General features: G+C 42.1%; 1 protein-coding gene across 6 annotated transcripts in view; it reads left to right on the top strand.

The window, feature by feature from the left end:
- The window catches only part of SMYD3 (SET and MYND domain containing 3), a 386,727-nt gene extending 364,250 nt beyond the window's left edge, over positions 1–22,477 (top strand). For 3 of the 6 annotated variants that reach the window (XM_033056659.2, XM_033056660.2, XM_033056658.2), the window contains exons 7-8: positions 14,988–15,096; positions 21,782–22,474. In XM_033056659.2, coding sequence (XP_032912550.1) covers positions 14,988–15,096; positions 21,782–21,883 — 211 coding nt within the window. In that variant the 3' untranslated portion in view covers positions 21,884–22,474. Of the gene's footprint in view, positions 1–14,987; positions 15,097–21,781 lie in introns of all 6 variants that reach the window. The other 3 variants (XM_033056656.2, XM_033056657.2, XM_033056654.2) reach the window with 2 other exon arrangements.
- The last annotated feature ends 268 nt before the right edge of the window (positions 22,478–22,745 follow it).

The raw sequence follows: 22,745 nt of genomic DNA, 5'->3' as shown, positions 1-22,745 counted from the left end.
GCTTTGTGCTTGTAACCACTTTGTTTTGCTGTGAGAAAGGGAAGGGATAAATACAACTGAGGTGACAATATCTGCAAATTTAGATTTTGATTTGCTAACAACCTCCTTAATGTTCAGATTTCAGCTATCTTGACAGGCATATTCATAGGGGATGCAATTCACATGCAGACAGCCCCAGGCTTATGCACCATATAAATCCTCTCTAAGCTTTTAAAATGTACTTTAAGTGGGCCTAATTGATGTACAGGACCTGTACTGGCCCTTATACACATGGGAGAATTGCTTCCAGTTTTTAGGCTTGAAATAATTAACTATTGTACTTTCCTTTTATTCTTTTTGATCAGATTCCATTTTCCTAGTAAACTGCTCTCATGCTGCCTTCTCTTTAAAAACAAGCACAGCGGAATATTTGACATCACGATATAGATATTAGATGTAAACACAAATTAAATGTATATTGGAAAGGTCAGTGCTCAATAAAAATTCAAATCAGTCATTTGAATCTGATGAGGCACTGTGTGATCTGTGCAGTATGCACATGGGGATTCTGCAGAAAATCCACTAAACACGATTATGGGAAAGTACACATTTTGTAAGGGACAGAATTCGTCACATCCCTTAACAATTCCTGAGGCATAGGTGGAGATTAGAATTACTATAGCAACTGATTGTGTGTTTGCTGCTGGGTTAGTATTTGCTAGTACATTAAGCACAATATGCCTTTTCTAACTAACACTTCATAATTTATAGTTAGCGTAACATCAATTTCGGATCAAAATGTAGCACAACCAGTTTATTAACCTAATAATGCAAAATATAGTCTTGTTTGACTCTTGCCCCATTTTGTCTAGTATCTTATAGAAAAAACACTTTTTTCCCCTTAGCCAGTTTCCTAGCTACCTCCTGTTTGTTTGGAACAAGTCATATAAAACCCATCCAATTTTGTTCTGAAGAGAGGACATTTATATGATATTCATCATAGGATTTTATCTTTACGTATGTTTTGGGCCAATGTTCACAAGAGTCAAGGGCTTTTCTTTTTTAAGCGCACCATTTTTGTTTGACCAAAGTTTCTGCCTCAAGGGTAAATAACCCAAATAGATTTTAGAGTGCTTTAATTAATCTTTTCAAATGGCCATGTTTTTCTCAATTTGCTGCAATCTGGCCCAGTTTGCTTTGGAAATGAATCAACCTAAATATGAAATAATTCTGTGTTAGTTTTCAGTGACAGAATCTACAACATGGCTGAAGTGATTATTAAGTGATTAATTTTAAATTCACACCATTAATGAATTCAAATTAACCTTGAAAGTCCGTAGGTAGACAAGCTGTCTCTCTGGTATTATGCAGAAGAAATGTCTACCATGAACTGCAGTTATTTCCAAACTTCTCCTGAAAATCAGTCTGCTTGCCCCCATATTGTAAATGCTGAAAATTTGAAATTATAATTTGAGAAGTGTTTCATAGTACAGTTACAATTTCTAATCAAGTGTGATAATCTCATGTACACTGGCAAGTATAAATCTGAGTTTTGGCCAAGCACTCTTTCTTCGAAGTATGTATAAATGGTCTTTAACCTATTTTAGTTACTCAATCTCTCTCTGTAAGGTAGAGAGAAATAGAAGAGGTGAGTGTATGTACTCTGGCATGGAGACAAAACAAGGCATTCCTGTACTCTCTAATCCAGTAATCTCTCAATTTATGGCTCCTCTGTTGAGGGGGAGATAGCCTCGTTCAGTGTTTTTTTTCTGATGAAAATATTTCTCCACATGAAATTGGCTTAACTGTTATGTCTTGTGTGTTGTATAATACTGTATGACATACTGTATTAAATGAAGTGATCTGCATTTTATCATGCAGGAATAAAAAAAATGTGGCATGGGTATATTTAATCTGTCTGGGCTCATCTTTCAGGCAATCTGCATATCTGCACGCATTCATTTTAAATCTACTTATGTCATGATGGAAATACTTTCACTACACAGTAGTATTCATGCTGTCAGTGCACATCCATGCACAGCAAAATTTCCCTCTTGCCTCATCTCTATTCATAAACAAATGTCACAAAGAAGTTAATTCACTGCAGTTTTATGGAAACTACTGTATCATGCCTCAAACCAGCATTGGCAAAAGGTATATATTTTGCAAAACTCGTTTGCATTATTCGTATTATTTGTACTTTGTATGAACTTATAAAAACTTGTAAGAAGTTTTTATATGCAGGTACAACTCTCATCAGGTGTCCCTGATAAGGGACAATGTAAATAACTAAATAGCAAGGACTCTGATAAGGTATAGAATTGTTTTGGCTTTTTTTCAAAAAAGTCTGCTGAAAGCCAGTAATAAATGAATAAAGCCCTTTCAAAGAAGTGTCTTTCATAAAAAAGGGGACCAAGTGGACCAAGAACATTACTTGATGTACCAGCATGAGCAGAGAGAGAAAGAAAGAAAGAAAAAAAGAAAATACAGATCAGAGGGGTAGCATAAAATCCTTTTTATTACAAAAGTTTGCAGTGCCATGATGTGCATTTGTAGGGTAATTCCAGGAAAAAATCTCCATTTTTCTGGGAGAGAAGCTGTCACCTAGCAGAGGCCTTTTCCTGCACTCTATTAAGATACATCTGGTCCAGCATGAAATACAAACTGGAAGCAATACAAAAATCCTCAGAACGGATCCCATGAAAGCCAAGAGATATCTAAGCCATATTTCAGACAGATCACAAATTGACAATCAAACTGTGGTGCTTTGCAAAATCAGAGGGAGCCATGACATTTTATTTTTGCTTGAGGCAAGTAAATGCCATTTTAGAATTTGATGACTGCCTCATTCTAAGGATTCACATTTAATAGCTAAGACTCAGTATGTGGTTTTTCCTGTGCCTCACAAAAGGGTATTGACAGATTTCTTCTCATGCCTGGCTCCTGTACGAATTTAGAAAGATGCCCTTTAGGCTGCAGAGATTAATGGACATATCATAGATCAATGGGTGGTTTCCTGAGGCTTTATGCACAGTACACCATTGCATGTCTTAACATGTAATTTGCAGTGCATAAAGGGAGTTTACTTTGAAACAGCTGTTAGTGGTCCAGCAGTTCCTTCAAAGATGGATATCTTGCATGCTTCACATCCAGATGAGCAGCTGGCCTACATGGGCTTAGCACTTTGGTTATATGTAGGTAGAGAGGACCCTGAAGCAAAAAAAAAATTAAAACTATGAATAAAAATATAATAAGAGTTGGTTAGAGGGAGGAAAAAGGCAGCTTGTTGGGGTAGAGAATACTGAAAGAAGAAAGTATAAGGGTAAGGATATAGGAAACTATGAAAGAAAGATGCAAAAACCTAGAAGATGAAAACAGAGAAGAAAAATATCTGAGAAGAGGGAGAAAAGGGAATTTCTTCTTACTGTTTGAAATAATGAGTTGTGAGACAGACTGGAGTTCTGCCTCAAACACAGCTGGTATATGGAATGGGAAACCAAAAGTAAATATTATGCCAGAGAGCTTTAGCCAACAAAGGGGTATAACCTGGGACATGGGATGAAATAGTGGTCCAAGACCCACAATTGATTACCCTGACAGCTTTGCTGCACTTGCACAGCAGCTTGCTGGAGCTCTTCCCCATGTGCTGGCTAGTATTTGAGCTAGAGCTGTGAACCTGATCCCATTGCACAGAGGTCCACTTCTGGGAACTGTGGGACAAGTGTTACAGAGTCTTTCTTTAGCTCAGCAGGACCTGAATGACGTGATAGAAAAAACTGTACTTGACAGAATCCACATATGGTGGGTTTTTTTGCTCCTTTCCCCTTCTTCATCCCCACTTATCCATAAATCAGTGTGGTAATTGCCTCCATATAATCAGCTGAGAGAGAATGTGGTTGCTCAGTGTTTCGTAATCTAGACTGTTACAAGCCATTGACTCGTGCTTTAGGCATGATAGTGCAGTTGGAGCCCTTCTTTGGTGCCTATACTGCCCTCAGTGAGTGGGGTGCAGGCAAACATTTACCAGATTCTTTCAGAGCTTCTGGTCCAAAGTGTGCCCCACCATGGGATACCTACCCATAGCCTTTAGGGAAAGGAGGTTGGACACAAAATGTCTGTGCCTCCGCTGGTGCCTGGAAAAGCGTCATTCTAAGGGCTGGACTAATCAAGTCTCTGTCTAGTAACTCCAAAGGATTTCTCGTGCAGCTTCCAGAGCATTTTTTTTTCAGTTGGTTGGGGGGTTTTTTGTTTGGTTTGGTCATTTGCTTGGGGTTTGGTTTGTTTGGTTTGGTTTGGTTTGGTTTGGTTTGGTTGGGGTTTGGTTTGGTTTGGTTTGGTTTGGTGCTGTCCTTCTGGTGGGCTCAAGGCCATATGCTGCAGTAACATGTTCAGTCACTGCACTTGTGGTTCTGGCCCAGAGAGGTGGCTGCCCTGTCATGGCTCTCCTTACAAAGGGCTGGAATTCTCACGATTGGAGAAAACATCCTTCCAACAGATCCATTATGTATTTTTATGTAGTTGGCACTAAGTAGAAGAAAAAACAGCTAATTATTTGGGAATTGGGTTCCTGTGTATTGTGCCCTTTATTTTCAGCCTGGGGACGCTTTATTTCTGGTTTTATACAAGAGATTTATTCAGCAGGTCCCTGAATGCATTGCACGTTAGCTTAAAGAATTGTTCATCCCTTTTCTTGCTTATAGAAATATATCCTCATCATGTCAAGACATGAACCTCTAATGACCTAATCTAGAAATTCAATCTGAAACCTCATACTGAGGAAATTTGATGCAAAGTGCCTATTGGAGAGTGTCCTTCATACTCTCGTGTCTCTAAACAAGCCCTGAGTGGCTGGGCCACATAACTGTAGGTAGGTATAATTTTGAAAATCCTCACAATCTTTTGGGACAATAATATATAATTACAAAATGGTGGCTTGAGAGCTTCCCTTTAAAATTGTTTACCTCATGCCTGTACTGCCAAGGTACAAAGATACCCATTAATAAAGGTGTACCACAAACCTCTTTTCTTGAAAAATGCTTGCTCAGTGAATGTGCTACTTTCAATTACAAACAGAGTTCTAGCATGCCTTGGTCATTTGAACTATTGCACACTGTTTTCCATGCTGTGAAGAGGCACTGTGATGTGTTACCTGAAAAAAATCTCTCCTTTATATTCAGCTAGCATTTCAGGCAGCACTTTGGAGCCTGGGAGAGATTATTGCTCGTGATTGCTGTTCATAAAGTTCATAGTTGGTCTCCCTTTTTTCTGTAAAGAATGCTATTTTGCCCCTCACATTACTTCCAGATTGCTTTATTTCTTAGGAAGCTCTGGAGCAATTTACATGCCTTTTGGGTCATGCAAGAAATTTTGTAGCCAGCTGAGCAACTGGAAGGAAGCTAAGTGTCCTCCAACTCAGGCAGATGGTCTTGTTTAGCTGTCACATTTTAACTCTGTAGCCTAACGAGGATTTGTCATTCTTTTCAGAACTATTGCTAATATTTTGAATGCCTACAGAATCTTCCTATGGAACTCTCAAAGCTCTTCACAAACATTATAGTATTTTGCCCTCATATTAGTCTACTGAATAAAGAGATGAGTATTCTCATTTTACAGATGGAAAAGCTGAGACATGAGGAGTAAGGCTGGTTGTCTAAAGGATATATCTGACATCAGGCAATAGAGCTCTTGTTCAGACATGCTGGTAACAAGATATCCACGAGAATGTCACCAGATTTTGCAAATAGTAATTCAGTTGTTATTGTTGCTATTATTTTTGACAACAAGAGCTGTGTCCAACACTATAGACAAACTGAAATGGTAGCAGGTAAAGCACAGGCCAGACAAATTTTGAAAGGTGACAACATGGTGGGAGAAAGAAAAAGAAAAAAGCACAAGAGAGGGGAGCCTGTAAGGCACCTGTGTGGTCAAAAATGAGCATGTTATCACTTTTGTATTACAACAGATTTCTGAGTTGATCTGAGATACTGGTGAGTACAGAGAACATTATTTTGTACTGAAAATGTCGGTGCTAGCAGCTCTGTCCTTCCTTCTGCAGCTTGTGAACATCCATACACGTTTCTGTGACTTCTCCAAGTTTTTCTGACACCAGTGGTATTTAGATGTGCGTGGCTCAGATACTGGGGGACTCATGTCATAGCAGACGGAATCAATTAGAGGAAAGTCCTCTGTGCCTTGCAGAGAGATCCATCAGTGCTTTATGTTCTCCTGTCACTCTCTGTGGGTGAAGAAGAGAGATCACACAAACCCACAGGTCTCTGATTAAGACCGAAGTCTAAACTTGCATTTCTTGAACCTGCAATCTTGTATTCTCAGCTCCATGAGATAGGGAAAGTGAGTCATGTTTCATACCATCAACAGCTGGTCAGAGGTTCATTGCTGGAGGAGAAAGTGATGCCAAGATCTTTGTCACAAATTACAGTGTCTCTAGTGTATGATTCCCTTCAGTTTCTTGCTTCTCTTCCCATGCATGTTCTCTTTAATTAGCTTTCCTTTTGTTCCTTTGCTGCATTTCTTATTCTTCTTGTGTTTTCTGGCATTCTTCCAATGTAATCTGTATGATTTTTAAAATATTTTTATAAATCCTTTGAACTAAACTGTTGATCTTAATCTCTTACTCTGCTGGTTATGCAAGGGTGGAGACAGTGTGTTCCTATATGCAGCGACGGTCCACACTGCCATCTTTATCTGTAGAGGTGGTGAACTTAGGACAAAAAAAACCCTAAGAGCTGCAAGAAGTTTTGAACTCAGCAGGACACAGAGACAATATATATAAAATATTTTCCTACTTCCATTCCAGATTGGGCACTCTTTATTTCCTTAACATCTCATAAAAACAGAAGAGGAGAGAACATTGAAGTGGACAGTTCAAACTGAGAGAGTTAGCATTTTAAGTGGATGAGTTAGAAAGATCAAGAGCCAAGACAGAAATTGCAGTTTATTCAATTTTTTCGCTTTCTTGAAGTTATCATTCAGATCTTGGCAGAGACAACATCTGGAACAATATTCATTTTAATGTGACATAAATTATCATCATAAGGAATATGGTAGAATGATCAGCAGCCAAAGAGAAATAATTTCTGAGATGGATAGCTAACATTTCTTGAGAATTCAGTCAATTAAGAAGTATGATTCCTTATTTGATCACATCAGCTAAATTACTGAAACAAATAGTAATGGAATAGTATGAGATGCAGATGTGATGAAAAATATTTTGAGGTATTATTTCACAGACCTAAAACCTGAACTGTTTCCAGAGGCAGTTGTTCCACAAAAGTAACAGGACTTTTCTTGAGTGACAGCAGAATAGAAAAAAAGAAACAGAAAAATAAGTTGCCAGAATGGCACAAAAGATTCTTGAATATGGTTACTGTCTCTACATTTTGTTTACAAAATACAGCAAGCTTGTTATGCCTGTAAAACTATGTTTGCTTTCATTTGGATTGTTAGACCCAGACAGGTAGGCAAGACAACCTAGACACAAGACCCAGACTCTGCATGAACCAAAAGCCATCCTAGAGTTACAATGAAATCTAGGTTTAACTTTCCCAGAGGTTTTATCTTGTGACATTGGACAAACTATTTCATTTGCCCGGCCCTCCATACCTTACCTCTGTAGAACAAAGACTGTCATGCCATGCACTTTGCTGCTTAATAGGATAGGCTCATACCTGAGTTACGGGCATTGGTGAAAATCTCAATACTTGGGGAATAACCAAGAGTTTTTCCAATACAAAACAATCCAAAGAGAGAGAGAGAGCACATTTAAATTGGGCTGCAAAAATGCACAGCCAGAACATATTTATAAGAGTATGGAGTCTTCCAAATGAACTCTGACCAGTGTTAGGTCTGAACATCTGTACTGATATTGCCCCAGCTGGCTCAGAAAATGATGCCAATTTTCTGCTGTTGTTTTGTTAGACAAGACGTCTTCTGGCAATAATTAGTAGTTTTGCATAGTAATCACAGAAAGTAATTTCTCCTGCTTTTGTTTTTAAGAGACTTTCCAGCATAAAATTTCTTCTAATAATGTTTTCCCATTGCTGGCAAAGCATTTTTATAATGCTTTAAGGATGTGCATTAGTGGTTTCCTCCAGGAAGACCTCCCTGCTAGTGCTGAGGAGCTGGTCCCAAAACCCAAGTGAGAGGTCAAATCCAGGAAAAGACAGAAAAGGCTGATGCCAGAATTAAATTGTTCATTGGTGTTTTGATCGTCTCCATGAGACACTGATGGGGAGATAAGATGGACAATAAACATACCAGGGCAGCTGGAGTATATCAGGTCTGGCACAGGTAAAGGATTTTGTCTTCTACTCAAAAAACTGCATGGCTGCAGAAGGGATAATGGGAGTTGTGAAGTACTGAATGATTTTAAATTACCTGGTCATTCATTATAGATAGGAAGAAGAGAGGGGGAAAGAGAAAGAAAAATCAGAAAGAAAAACAGGTTAACATTATTATTATTTCAATAGAAAAAATTTAATATTGACATGAAAGCCAGGCCAGTATTTTTTTTAAAGACTTTCACAGGGACCCCTAAATATTTTACATAGGTTAACACAGATATATTGCCTAAAATTTCAAAGTTCCAACCAGGGTTCTAATACTTAGCATTCAAAACAGTCACCTAGTCCAGTATCAATGACACATTCCCATTCCCGCTTTTTCCAAAAATAAACCTGCAGCCTTTTTCATTCCAGGCAAAACTCTGCATGGGTCTCGTGCTCATTAAAAAATAAAACGTTGATGAAATTATGTATAAAGCTGCTTAAGATTATTTTCTATAAATAGACCGTTTCTTCTTAAGCACTATTTTAGCCTCAAATGTCTGGTTTTGGGACAGGAATTGCTAGGTGAAATTTTGTGCAGGAGATCAGACTGAACAGCACCTTTAACTTTAAGATCTGTGAATTCCTAAATGAATATAGTTAGTTTTCCTGTCTTATGTTCCTGATGCGTGTGACTTCTTTGACTATTTCATACAGTTTAGCACAAATAAAAATTTGTCCTTAATTTTTCCTAAAAATATTTATTATAGTTCTCGTCTGTAGAGCCCGTTCAGCATCCAAGCCAAGGAGTAGAAATAATATGTGAATTAGGTGACCAGTTTCACATCATTGAATAAAGAAAAAAACAAGTAACTGGACAACATAAAACCAATTCCTAGGCTTCAGTTCAATGAACAGCTTTAATGAATGTACTCAAATACTGAGGAGTTCAGAAATCAAGAACAAGTCAGAGAAAGAAGAGAAGGTTGAACTTACTGGGTGCTGTATCTGTGGTGTGCATTTCTGTTGTGAGGCTGACACTGTGCTCTTTGCATTCTCCTCACCACCATTACTGAAGCCCTGGAGCCTCTTCATCCCTTCCATGTTGTTTGGGGCTCCTGAAACTACTTTATGTCTTTTATGCTGTCATATTTACTTGCACCAAAAGGCAATGCAAGCTCGTTTACAGTTATGTATAGCATCGCCTTTCTTAGTAAAGAGATTTGTAACAGTTCCATTTCAAACCTTTATTTCAGGTTTTACAAATCCTCCTGCTTCTAATTATGTCAGGCTGAAGACAGCAGTATAAATGTTAGCCCCACAGACTGATTTGCAAGGAATGGTAGACATCTATTTTAAAATATGAGTCATCAGAAAAGGCAGTGATTTTGCAGTCTCTTTTTTTTCTTTTTAGTGCTAGGCTTTTATTCACAAGAAAACACAAAAGCTCCAACTCTTTACCTTGTAATTGGAGATAAGTTGAGTGGAATTAATGGAGCTACATTATTAAGAAATAGAAGGAATTGACTGAATTTTGTCAAGGGTCATGGTTCTTACACTGTCCCTTACATGAAACACAAGAGATTGCTTCAAGAGATTTAGAGCAAATACACAGAAGGAAGACAAAAATACTTTTCTTTATAAAGTATATGAATAGTGACTGCTCTGGGGGTTAATCAAGGCAAACTTTGAAGCTGAATTACCAAGAGGAGCAGTGGATTTCCTTAGAAACAGCTACTGTTTTACATAGTATGGGCCATTTATTTGCTGAGTGAAAATTGGTATCCTTGTATTTTGTGGGTGAAATGCAGGAACTGCTGCTGCTTGGAACAGTGACGCACTGGTGCAAGCTACCTGAATACTGGGAAACAGCTTTCATTTGTGATTTTGAATAGTTAGCTAGGTGGTGCCTTCTTTGCCTCTCTTAAGAAGTTTCCCAGGCACATCCCAGTATGAGGTTGAGCCAGGGATTATCTGAGAGCGTCTGACCCCTACAATTCCATCAGACTGGATGGTTACCTCCAGAAGAGGCACTGAGAGAGCTCTGACCAGCGTGCTCACTAGTGTCTTTGCAAGGCTGAGAGGATCAGGGAGCCAGCAGCAGGTCAGGGTGTAATGGCCCAGGTGAGCAGAGAGCTCACAGGTAAAATCCTGGCTGGGTGGTGTGGTGAGAGGACTTGGTTGTGGGCTGTCGCCTGTTGGATGCCAATAACAGGAGGGGTACCACAGGGTCTGTCCTGGGACTTGTCCTGTTTTACACCATTTTCAGTGACCTGGAGGAGGCAACAGAAGGCACTTCAGTGGGGTTTGCAGATGACACCATCCTGGGGCAACCAGCTGACAGGCAGGGGGGCAGGCTGGAGGAACAGGCCAGCATGGATGCTGCTGGGCATAGATGGGAACAAAGCTGTGCTGCCTCATAAAAGCAGAGGATGTGATACAAAAGGTACAGCTCTTTCTCAGCCTCCTCTGGCTGTCTTGTTTACAGTGCAGCTTTACTTGTTAGCTGTATTTTGTTTAATCTCTCTTTGCAAGTGATCTATTGGGTATTGACCAGTGCCAAGGGCAAGGAAGCATCACTCCACAGAGCTATGCTTACTTCAGTTTGCAGTCTGTTACTGTTTCCCTCCTTGTCCCTCAGGCCCTCATAAATCTCATAAAACCCTTTTCAGATTGAAATCCTACTCTTCCCAAGCTGTAACGTGTTTTACAGCATGTATTTCTCTACAGTTATCTTGGTCTCTTGTTGACAGTCTTTAGGTATCAGTTCCTTGGCTGGTAAATATCTTCCTTATTCTTAAATCTATCCAGTTGGTTTTGTTCAGAGCAATGCATGGGGATAATGAGTTGGCCCACAAGTGCCTGACACTGCTTAGTACTTTCTGGCACGTCAGTGTTTCATAATACTGAATCCTGGGAATGTCTTGAAGAAGCCAGCAGCATTTCCCCCATTTGCACATCTCCCAGAAGAGCTGCAAGCTGCCTGGATTTCTCTAGCAAACTCACTCAGTGGATGTCCTTCCATAAACAGTGTTCCAATAGTTTAATAGATTTATTCCAGAATATGAAAATAAACAGTTGTCTCAAATGCCAGTTTTAAGACTTGCAAAATGGAACTATGTACATGCATAAGATGAGAGCATAAATCAGCTCAGTAAAACAGCTTTGTGCATATTTATGAGCACAGGGCTCCTCATTTCACACACTTTACTCCTTCTCTGTCCTCATCTTAAGTTTTCACTTGCTTTAGTTTATGGCTGGTAGTTTGGGCTGAGTACCTGACTTTGATAAATTGCTGCTTGTTTTCCCTGGTATTGCATATCCAAAATCCTAGACATTTAATGACTGCAGGTGTATGATCTAGAGAAAGAAACAAGGAGGGGCACATTCTGAATTCTGAATTCTGATGGACCCACACTGTGTTGTGTGAACTAAAGCACAGCCTGGAGTTTCCTGCTTGAGCTGCCGCCCCTCATTTGGGTACAGCTGAGCCAGGACCCACTTCTCTTTGTGTTGGTATCAGAATGGGCTGGTAATTCAGAAGGGTGAGGAAAGGAAGATTAAAAAGATGGTTGATAGGATGAAAGAGAAAGGTGTGGAATGAGAGATGTGAAGCAGCTGTGAAAGAACAGTGGCGAAAGAATCAGAGCTGTCAGGATACAGCAGAAAGAGTCCAATGGGGCCTACAGAGATGGATTACCAGCTCATGCAAAAATCTTTGTCTCCCTGGCACCTTCTCCTGTGGCCATGGTCCTTCCCCACGCATCCTGGCCTTCTGGTGGCAGAGAGGAGAGGAAATGACATTTTTACTCCTTCCTTTGCAGTAGTCACAGAGGAGAGCAGAAGGATTCAGTCATGTAGGCATTTTCTTTTCAATTTTTACAAAGGTGTGCAGGTGCTCATAATTTCCATTTGTATCCATGTTAGTGCTGGAATTTCTGTTGCTCTTCATTAATTCACACCAAAATCTCTGCACTTTCTCCCTATTTCACTAATATCAGATAGCACCATGTTGATATAATAACCAGAAACAAATTCTAAAAATAAACCTACTGATAATTTCCTAGTGTTTGTTTGACCAGACCCTTGAAGTTCCTGAGTGGTCAGTTTGGACTGAGATAAGTGCTATCATTTTTCTTCTCTCTTGTCTGCTGGCTTTTCAGCCTTTTTGAAATGCAACCCACAAGGGGGCTGAGCAGGAGGTGCTTGTGGCAATTCAGGATGGATTATTCTCATTGAGGAATTGGCTTCTGCTGTTTCATGAGAGGCTTTGGCAGATCAAAAGCTGTTGCTGCTGAGATCCTGCCAGGCATGCTTTCCATGTATTTCTGTATGTCTTCACTGAAACTGCGTGGGATCAGTGGAATAGGGGAATTTGGGTATGAAAACATTTTTCATTATGTTTACACATCCTAATTAGAGATTTATAAGGACAGCTAGATATGCTGCCATTTAAACAATTACTTCTATTTAATTGTGTTTGCATTTTCATTAGTGAAATATAACTGAGAAAGATAACTTATTAATTTGCATGCAGACTTATCAGAAGATTTCTGTACATTGTACAAATTTACATCATTTAATGTCTTAGCATGCATATAATCATGCAGATTTAAGTGTCTTCCTGACTGCAGTGGTATCATTCATTAACAGTTACCGTCAACTCTGATGATCATAGGTTTGGCATAAACACAAAAAAAGATTTTCTTCAAAGAGTAGATTTTGGAAAGCTTATTGGTGATTCTTCCTGAAGCTGTGACTCATTTTGTGTTTTTAGACACTGCTCAAGCACACTGCTGGTGTACTTGAGGAAATGAAATACTCTTTGATCGAGTAGGATGTTTGTCTTTGGTGAGCTGTGCTTAAGGCTTTTATTCTTTCATTTGCATAGTCTGTAGTCACTGGCATTCCCCAGGGATCAGTACTGGGTCCATTGTTATCCAACTTGCAGTGGCACAGGAGGCCCCCTCAGCCAGTTTCCTGATGACACCAAACTGGGGAGTGGCCGATGCACCTGGAGGCTCTGCTGCCACTCAGTGGGACCTTGATAGGCTGGAGAATTGGGCAGAGAGAAACATGAAGGGGTAAAAGAGTGCAAGTGCAGGGTCCTGCACCTGGGGAGGAACAACCCCAAGTGCCAGCACAGACTGGGGACTGACCTGCTGGGGAGCAGCTCTGCAGAGAAGACCTGGGGTCCTGGTGGGTGACAAGCTGTCCATGAGCCAGCAGTGCCCTTATGGCCAGGAGGGCCAGGGGTGTCCTGGGGTGCATTGGGAAGAGTGTGGCCAGCAGGTGAAGGGAGGTGATCCTGCCCCTCTACTCAGCCCTGGTGAGGCCACCTCTGGAATGCTGTGTCCAGTTCTGGGCTCCTCAGCACAAGAAAGACAAGGAGCTACAGGAGAGGGTCCATTGGAGGCCACAAAGACAATGTGGGGTCTGGAACATCTCTTATGAGGAGAGACTGTGGGACCTGGGCCTGTTCAGTCTGGAAAAGAGAAGACTCAGGAGGATCTCATTAATGCATTTAAATCTCTTAAAGGAGGGTGCCAAGAGGAGGTACCAGACTCTTGTCAGTGGTACCCAGTGACAGGACAAGGAGCACTGGCCATAAATTAAAACATGAAGAAGAGCTTCTTTCCATTGAAATTGCCAAAGCACTGGAACAGGCCACCCAGGGAAGTCAGGGATTCTCCATCTGGAGACATTCCAAACCCACCTGGATGAGTTCCTTTGTTACTTGCTCTAGGTGACCCTGCCTTGACGGGAGGGTTGGACTGGGTGATCTCCAGAGGTCTCTTCTAACCCTATTTTGTGATTCCGGGATAGTTAATCAAAAAATATATAAGGTCTTTTAGAAGTAACCTAACTTCCAAATTTGTCCCTTCACCTCCTGTTTCCTGATGGTCAGTTCCAAGTTACATCCATGACTTTCTGCAGCCCCCAAGCTGCTTTTTTCAAGATATCATGATCTGCACATCCAGAACATGGGGCTGTGCAATCCACATATGATGAGCCAAGGGCCAGTGGAATTTAAAAATGTAGAGCACTAACCATGAACATTTCAAGAGCATCTTGAGTGAAATTAATGATGATACCACTCTCCATCTACTTCCTAGAAAAAAAGGAGAGCATCGTTCTGGTCTTTTTAACAGAACCTCTGCTTCTGTGAAATTAATCAAGAACAGGGATGTATCCTCATACTAGCAGATACCTTGTGTAGATGAACAAGCCAAGGCTGAGATGTTTCCTTGAATGTGCAGAAACAGTTCTTTTTATGCAACAGGGAGCAGCATACAAACCCTCAGAAGCAGAGGTCATGATGTTACATTCCTTCTTTCATTGCAGTCCCACTCCTTCATCTTGGACAATCCAGGACTGGGTTAAAATTATGCCTCTCCAGAGACCTGAGATTGTCAAGGACCTCTGTTAGCAACACTAAGTACAGTAAATGCTATTGTATTATCCAACAGTAGCAAATTAAATAATCCCACTCCCGTCACTTTCTAACAGGATAATGTTAAAGGCATTCCTCTGGGATGGAGAGTAATAATTTTCTAATTCCCCTTAGTATTTCATGCTTCTCAGTATTGCAGCTAATTTTCTCTGAGTACCTTATTAACATTCACAATGACTTTGCAGTCCCACCCTAATAGCTCTCCGCAGAGGCAGTGACTGTGAAGGTGAGAGCTGACAGTGACATGTTTTCCTCCTTTTTCTCTACAGACTGTATTATCCTGGTTTCCATCCACTGAGGGCTGTCCAGCTGATGAGAGTGGGCAAACTGCAGTACAGTCAAGACATGTTTCCTCAGGCACTGGAAACCTTGAAACAGGTCAGTATGGTAAAATATTTTTTCTCTATCCTCCTCCCTTGCTTCCCCCCAAATTGCTGAGTGACTCCCCCCTCATGCCTTTGGATACTCCTCACCACTTCTTCCATCAGTGGTGTTTCCCCAGGCTGCAGCTGGGTGTGGTGATGGGTCACTGTTGCTTCAGCACAGCATTTCAGGCACTGACATCCTCCAGCATCAGTCACAGCTAATTACAGTTTGATAGCTCAGAGGTGCCTGGATGAAAAATTACTATTAGATCTGAAGAGATAAAATTATCTCAGTGCTTCATATGTCCCTTATTCCCATAGCAAAGAGATTCTGAGAGCACTGAAAGCACAGGAACAGGAGGAGAACTGCAGCTTCTACCCTCCTTATTCCTTATCGGATTCTGTGATTTCAGGCTGCAAAACTTTGCCTTTAGTGAGTGTATTTTATTACGAGCCACACTGAAATCAACAGGCATGTTTCTTAATCCCTCCTGTTTCTTATTGTTCATCATCTTTGATCTGTTTTTGCAGCTGTGCTTTGTTAGTTACATTTCAGCTTTAAGCCATCCCTCTTGTACCTAAACTGACTTTTCTATTCATTCCCTTGTACCTCAGGCTCTTATTTGTCCTGCTGTTATATTGCTGTTATTACCATCTTAAATATATTAAATAATCCCTTTCCATGTGTAACATGGCCTCAGGATCTAGAATCTTGCCTCCCATCTTAAGCCTTCAACCACTGCTGCGGTGCTTTGGAAAATGCGCTGCCTCTAGCTTCCCTGAAGACACCACGTGCTCCATGTGGCTCCCTGTCCTGGCTCTCCACTCACCTCCAGTTCCTCACACAGCTCCTCGTTCCCTTTGCTGCCAAAAGCCACCTGGCCCAGCTACTTGCCTGTACCTGCTGGGCAGGAGCAGGCCCACTTCTGGCACCAGTGTTGGAAAGAAATGAAGAATCAGGCCCTACATTCGCTTTGATTAATGCCCATGCTATATGAAACTGCTTTGTGGCAAAGAGTTGGGGCAACTCCTTGGGATGGAAGAGGATGGGTGTCTCCCCTGGAGGTGGGGGAGAGGTGCTTTTCCACTCCTGCCCAGGTCCCCTATAAAGATAATATCAGTCATTACTCTCTAGGTATTAGTATTTTGTACTTACCTTTCCTTCAATCCCTATATCTCTTTGTTTTTAACATCTGATAAACCAATAATTTTCATATGCTGAAGTAATAAATTAGTATTTAATATGATGCCACTCTGCTAAGTCTTGGTATAACTTAAATCTTCACTTGATATATTTTACTTAAATAATAAAGCAGACAGAAGAGTAATCAATTCTATTTTTATGCATTATTCAGAAGTATGTAATATATCTGTCATATGCCAGGTAATCCCTCTGCTTTTTCCCCAAAAATATTTATAATTTCTAAACATTCAGACTTTCCCTTTTAGCAGTGGAATAAGACTCCAGACAGAGAAGCTTCTGTTTTCATTGACACTGCTACAATTATATCAACATGCATTGTTCTAATTGCATTTCTAATGTGATACTGCATTAGATTAAACTGGAGCAAATTCCCCTAGAGACAAATGCTGCTGGTCGGTGAAGGTGGACATTGCAATGGAGATTTATATGTTTTTGGTGAATAGGCTGCCCACTGCAAGCCAGATTGCTAGTCTATGATCCTTTGGAAACTGAGCAATGCCTAACACAGAAACCTTTTCTAGGCTGTGACTTCCCCTTTCTCTGCAAAGGGTCATTAAGATGCTGCTTTCCCTTCTGTGTCATACTTCAGTGAGCTTCCAATGGAGGCTCCAAGCCATTGGTGCTCCACAAGGACACAGTAAGTGCTTTACAACTGAGGTGGAGAATCCTGGTATGGCTTTGCCTATTCCCTATTCAGCCTCCCCTTTTTCACCCAAGTGTGGGATAAGGAGAGGCTGAACTCCCACTCCCTGGGAGCACAGCTGAGAGGAGGAAAAGCTTCTTGGCATCCTGTTTCTCCATGTAACTTCTTCAGATGAGCTCTGCAACTGATTCACTTCCTTGCTGTCTACACCAGAACAAATTAGAGGAAGATATAATTCCCAGTTTGTTGTGACTAAAGGATGTGATTCCTAATATTACTCAGATAATGTCCTAGAGTTATATGAGACCACAATTTGCCCCTTTGTGATTAGATGTGTCAACAGAGCATGCCACATGCTCAGAGCAGAAACTCGATTACCTTCTCTGCTTCATTACTCTTCTTAATACACTCTGACACTGAATAGCAGCACCCTGTTGGAACCCTCGTCAGACTAATTTCACTGTGGCATTAAGAAGGATGTGGAAGGTGCAGAGGAACTGGGACCTGAGCAGAATTCACCTCACATATAAATCCTGTTTAATCAGGCACAGCCTCAGAGCTGCTGGGGATTGACAGCCTCTCTGCAGTAGATACACAGTCTGTTAAGAGCAGTAGATCTTCACACTTGGCTCTGCAGCCCAGCCTTCACTGCTGCTCTCTGTGCCTCAAGAAAATTATCACTATCATAACCACCTTGCTCTTAGGGCCCTATGGGTTTAGCTCTCTGCCCTGCACCCCCCAAAGAAGGCTTAAATAATGTAGAGGGCTTTATGTTGCCCATTAGGAAGAAATCAGCCCCTAAACATATATTAGGCCCTGCAGAATCTTATTTGCTAGATTTTGAAATAAAAGTTTTACAGAGAGGCAATACTTCTCTGGAATAAAAACTGAAGATAGTCCTTGGTTTATTTTACAACCAACATATTATTTTAAAAATTTTGTGTATATATAGATGAAAGACATAATAAAGCACAGATTGAATTATAGATCTGGAAAGCTTTTGTCAGCAAAAGACAGAAACTGGAGCCCATTCTGGAAAACAGTTTGAAAAGCCTGGCATGGCATGGTCATGAGAGTACTTTTGTACCCCATGAGCTGATGGGTACAGCTGTCTTGTCTCATGAACAACTACAACAGCTACTGTACAACTTCCTTCTTATAGAAATCCCTGTTGTGGAGGCAGAAAGCACAGGAATTGAGGTAAAATCCTTCCCAGGTTTCACAGCAACACTGAAGAAATCCCTTCTCTAGGTGTTTGCTTCAAACACTGAATGGTTTACCAGCTGTCATTTACAGGATTCCTGTGCCTGTTCTAACAACTTGTCGCCTTCAATCAAGAGAGATGGAAAACCACAGATACTCCCTCTGAAATACTAGCCTACACTTCCTGCCACTCTGGCACATGGCCATTTGCTTCCTGCTTGTCCTCTGACAGATCTGTGCCATCCTGCATTGCCCACACTTCCCCACAGCCATGGCCATGGGTATCCTGTCCCATCCCATGCAAACCAGGCACATTTACACCTCATTTACATTCATGGGCCAGCAGCCCTACCTCTGTGCTAAAGGGGTTTTCTCAGGGGGACAGGGCATGGCTGATAACACCATGGCCTGTGTCATAGTTTTTCATAATTAGATGTGCTCTTTTATCTGGGAAGAAGACCAGACCACATGAATCTGCTCAGCCTCAGCTCTGCTGGTGAGTTGTGGGATTGAGGAGAGCATGGGAATGGGCAGAGAGCCCACATCTTCCTGCTTCTGTCCAATAAAACAATTCCTTGCATTGGAGCTGAAATTATCCCCAGTTTTGCACTGACCTTTGCCAAAACAGCTAGATAACCTAATAACAATTGAATTTAGGGATTACACAAGTCATTGTTGTTCTCAACTCGTTCTGACTCATACAGCAGTGTGTGAGATTGCATATTGCATAAGAATTATTTCCTCCAAGGAAACAAAAGGATAAAGTCTGAGTGCTGTTGTCTACCATACTTAGGAAAGAAAATGTTGGAGGTGGGAGAAAGGCATTAATGGTAGCATTAACTCAAGATTAAGTTTGATATTAAGGATTATTGGTTTTTAATGGAGGTGTATGTATACAGACATCTCTGGTTGTGCTTCTCAGGGTGTCAGGGTCCAAGTCCATCACTATGAGCCTGACCTCTATCCTGTAGTGGGGCTGAAGATCCAGGTCAGCTGCCCCAGGAGCTGTCACTAAGATGTATCCAATGCACAGCTCTTAGCATACATCATTCACAATAAATCCATCAGCTTTCTGGGACAAGGCATGCAAGCACTGTGCACCAATGTGTCAGGATCCAGGGCCAATTCACCCTGCCACTTCGCTGTAGGGTGATCCTCTCCCCTCCTAGGTAGCCTGGGTGCAGCTGCATGTTACAAAAATTTAGTTTTTCTGATTTTGTGTCACATTTCTTTGCCAATTCGAAAAGTGATGAAAGCATTTTTATCATTCTTTTTAACTGAGTATCATTTAGTAATAGGGCATTGTGTTAGCTTAAAACATATTTGACTCTTTTTAGATCTCCTTGCTCACTATGATTGTTTTGACTGATATTCCAGCTTGTTAATCCAATCTTGTGCTGCCTCCCTCTTTTAAGTATTAGCAAATTTGAAGCAAAAATAAACTGTGCTGAATTTACAAATGCTTGCCAGTGTTTGTAATTTGGAAGTAGGCTTTCATTCATTTCACAAAAATATATATATTTACAGTAGTTTCACGAATACAAGCTGCACGGATTATAAGCCGCACCCCCGGTGCCTCGACAATGTTGCTGTCTTTGTCAATAGATAAGCCGCACCCCGAATATTAGCCGCACTTTCGTTCGTCGCGAGAATCCGTGCGCAGCTTTCACAAATTGGCCAATTAGTAACAGGATCGCGGCATAGCGGGCTTTACTGGCTCGGGGCGGGGCCAGGAAGGCTCGGCCCGCTCATGATTGCCGACGGGGCCGGGTGGCCCAGCTCAGCGCCACGGCTCGGCGGGGCTGGCCGGGTGGTGCTGCCGCCGCCGCCGGGCTCGCTGGCCCCCCTCTCCCGTCAGCACCGCCCCGCTGCCGCGTTCGCTCGCCCGGCTGGCAGGGCTGCCGCCGCCGGGCTCGCCGCTCGCCCCGCTGCCGCTTTCGCTCGCCCTGCGCCGCGCCTCGCGAGCGCCGCGCCCGCCCCGCCCCGCGCCGCGCCCGCCCCGCCCCGCGGCGCTTTCGCGAGCGGCGCTTCTTTCGCGAGCGGCGCTTCTTTGGCGAGCGCCGCTTCGGCTCGCCGACCGGCGCTTCTTTGGCGAGCGCCGCTTCGGCTCGCCGACCGGCGCTTCGGCTCGCGGCGCTTCGGCTCGCCGAGCGGCGCTTTGGCGAGCGCTGCTTTCGCTCGCCCCGCCGGCAGGGCTGCCGCCGCCGCCACCAGGCTCGCCGGCCGCCCCCTCCCGTCTGCACCGCCGCCGCGTTTCCTCGCCCTGGCCGGCACTGCAGGCCCCCGCACCGCCGGGCTCCCCCACGCTGCTGGCCCCGATTCTGCTGGGCTTCCCCCGCTGCCAGGCAGCCCCACCCGCCGGCCTTCCTGCTTCTGCCATGCTCCCCTGCACTGCTAGCCCCAGTTCTCCCGGGCTCCCCCGCCATGCTGGCTCAGGCTCTGCCACCCGCCCCCCACACTGCTGGCCCCGCCTCTGCCAGGCTTTCCCACCTCTGCCGGGGCTGGCCGGGCTCCAGCTTGGCTTGGGGCTGCCGCGGGCTCTCACTTCCGTGTTGGCAGCTTTTAGAATTTTGTTAATAGATTAGCCGCACCGGAATATTAGCCGCACTTCCGGGTTTCCACCAAAATTTCGGTCAAATTGGTGCGGCTTGTAGTCGTGAAATTACTGTACTTTTATCGATCCAATTTAAATAAGGCCCCTTCCTCAATATTTCTTCCCAAAACATATTTTTTCTGCTATTCAAAGCCAATTTAGATTAATTTTGTCAGCTGACTGGACAAGGAAGCCTTTGAAACACAGGCTGCATTTATTTTTTTGCAATTCTTCAGTTTAGGATGATGAAAAATCTGTGATCTTTTTCTCCTGCCAGTACACTACTAGTTCCCTTGTTCTATCTTCAGAAGTGCTGAATCAGCTTCCATCTAGGATTTCCCTCCTTGCAGAAGGAATTTAATAGAAGGAAGAAGCAGAAATGCCATATGAAAAGTGATGGTCTAAACATGAGCTGGGCAAAGAGCATTGCAGACATATCGGTGGCAGGAAATCAACAACACTACAGGCAATATCAGCAAGCGTAAATTAGCCCAGCAGTAGAAGATGACAAACATAGAGTGAAAATAATCCCTGGGAAAAGCAGCAAAAGCCCATTCCCCTGCATGCCTTTTGACAGTGAAACTATTAATGCACTCATTAGTTTGATGCTCTGTATAGTTGCTCCTGATAGAGTTAAGGTGCTTTATTCCATGGGTTAAGCATTAATCCATTTCTATTTTTCTAGGTCTTTCAGGCTCCTGACATCAAGAGCATCACAGTCATCTTTTAAATAATGTATCAAAACCTTGGCTGCTGTAGTAGACCAATCTTGAAAGGGCCTTCATGTCTCAGTGCAAAAGTATCTCTCTCTGCTATTCCAAACATCCAGTTGTGCAAGGTCTTTGTGGGGTTTAGCACCTAAGAACAATGTGTCGATGCCTCCTCCTCTGCCAGGGACAAGTCACCATGCACTTTGGGATACTTCACTCCTATTTCAGCCATGCCATGCATTCAAGTGGGTGCCAGCCAGTTGAGGACCAGTACTTACATCTCACCCTGCCCCTTTGCATGGTCTGCACAATGACTAACATGTCCCTTTCTGTTCTTTCCTAAAGGCCTATAATATTATGAAGGTGACCCATGGGACAGATCACAGCCTGATGAAAGCCTTGATGGAGATAAAGGAAGAGTGTGAGGCCATGATGAGATTGCAGTGAAGATAATCTCTAGCCAGGAAAACAAAATATTCAAGGATAAAGAAAATGTTTTCTATTTCATTGTAAAGTTTCTCAATGGTTTTAGTGTCTTTTCTTTAGGTCCTACTTGCTTTACAAAAAGGTTTCATATTAGTTTTGCTGTGTGGTCTGAATTGAGTTGGTGTTTGGCAGAATTCCTGTAATTTTCAGAGGATTTTTTTTTGTCATCAATCATCAGTCTTATTGACAATAACTAACAACACCTAATTGTTTGATTGTAAGTATTGGGAAATGCATACAGAGTCTTTATCAGTTACAAAGTGATCTAATTCCATTGATATCAGCAGTCAATTTTTTATATCAGTTTATGCCAGCAATTAGGACACATTATAAATATAGAGAATATACTTTTTTTTCCTTTTGTCTTGCCCTTTGGTCTGGTTTCCAAAAGCCTGATCTGATGTTCTTTGACATCAAATAAGTTTCCCAGTGTTTTAAATGACATTTTCTTCCCTCCCAATAGATCTGCAGTGCTTTGTCCCTCTTCTTCCATTTCATACCTACATTCATTACTATACTGAATAGTAAAATGGATTAAATAAAAAAATTATCCAAAGTGGAAATTGCTTACTCTTCTTTTTCCCCATTTTGCCAGCTTCAAGAGTTTCTCACTTCATAACAGTCTTAAAGACAGATATTTGGATCTGTGAGCTCAGTGCTGTGGCTTCTAGACCTTTCTGAGTTTGTGGGGCTTGAGTGTCACATCCTCAAATAGAGAAGCCCAGAGATCTACAGATGTGTCATCCCTGGGGAAGACAAGGATGTCTTGGAATGCACATGCATGCTATTTCCCCATGCTCATCAACAAGAGAATTGTTCTTGT

The sequence above is a fragment of the Catharus ustulatus genome, chromosome 3 (genome assembly GCF_009819885.2).
Source record: "Catharus ustulatus isolate bCatUst1 chromosome 3, bCatUst1.pri.v2, whole genome shotgun sequence".
NCBI lineage: Eukaryota > Metazoa > Chordata > Aves > Passeriformes > Turdidae > Catharus > Catharus ustulatus.
Note: the sequence above shows the minus strand (reverse complement) of the source record. Positions and strands in the feature narration are given on the sequence as shown.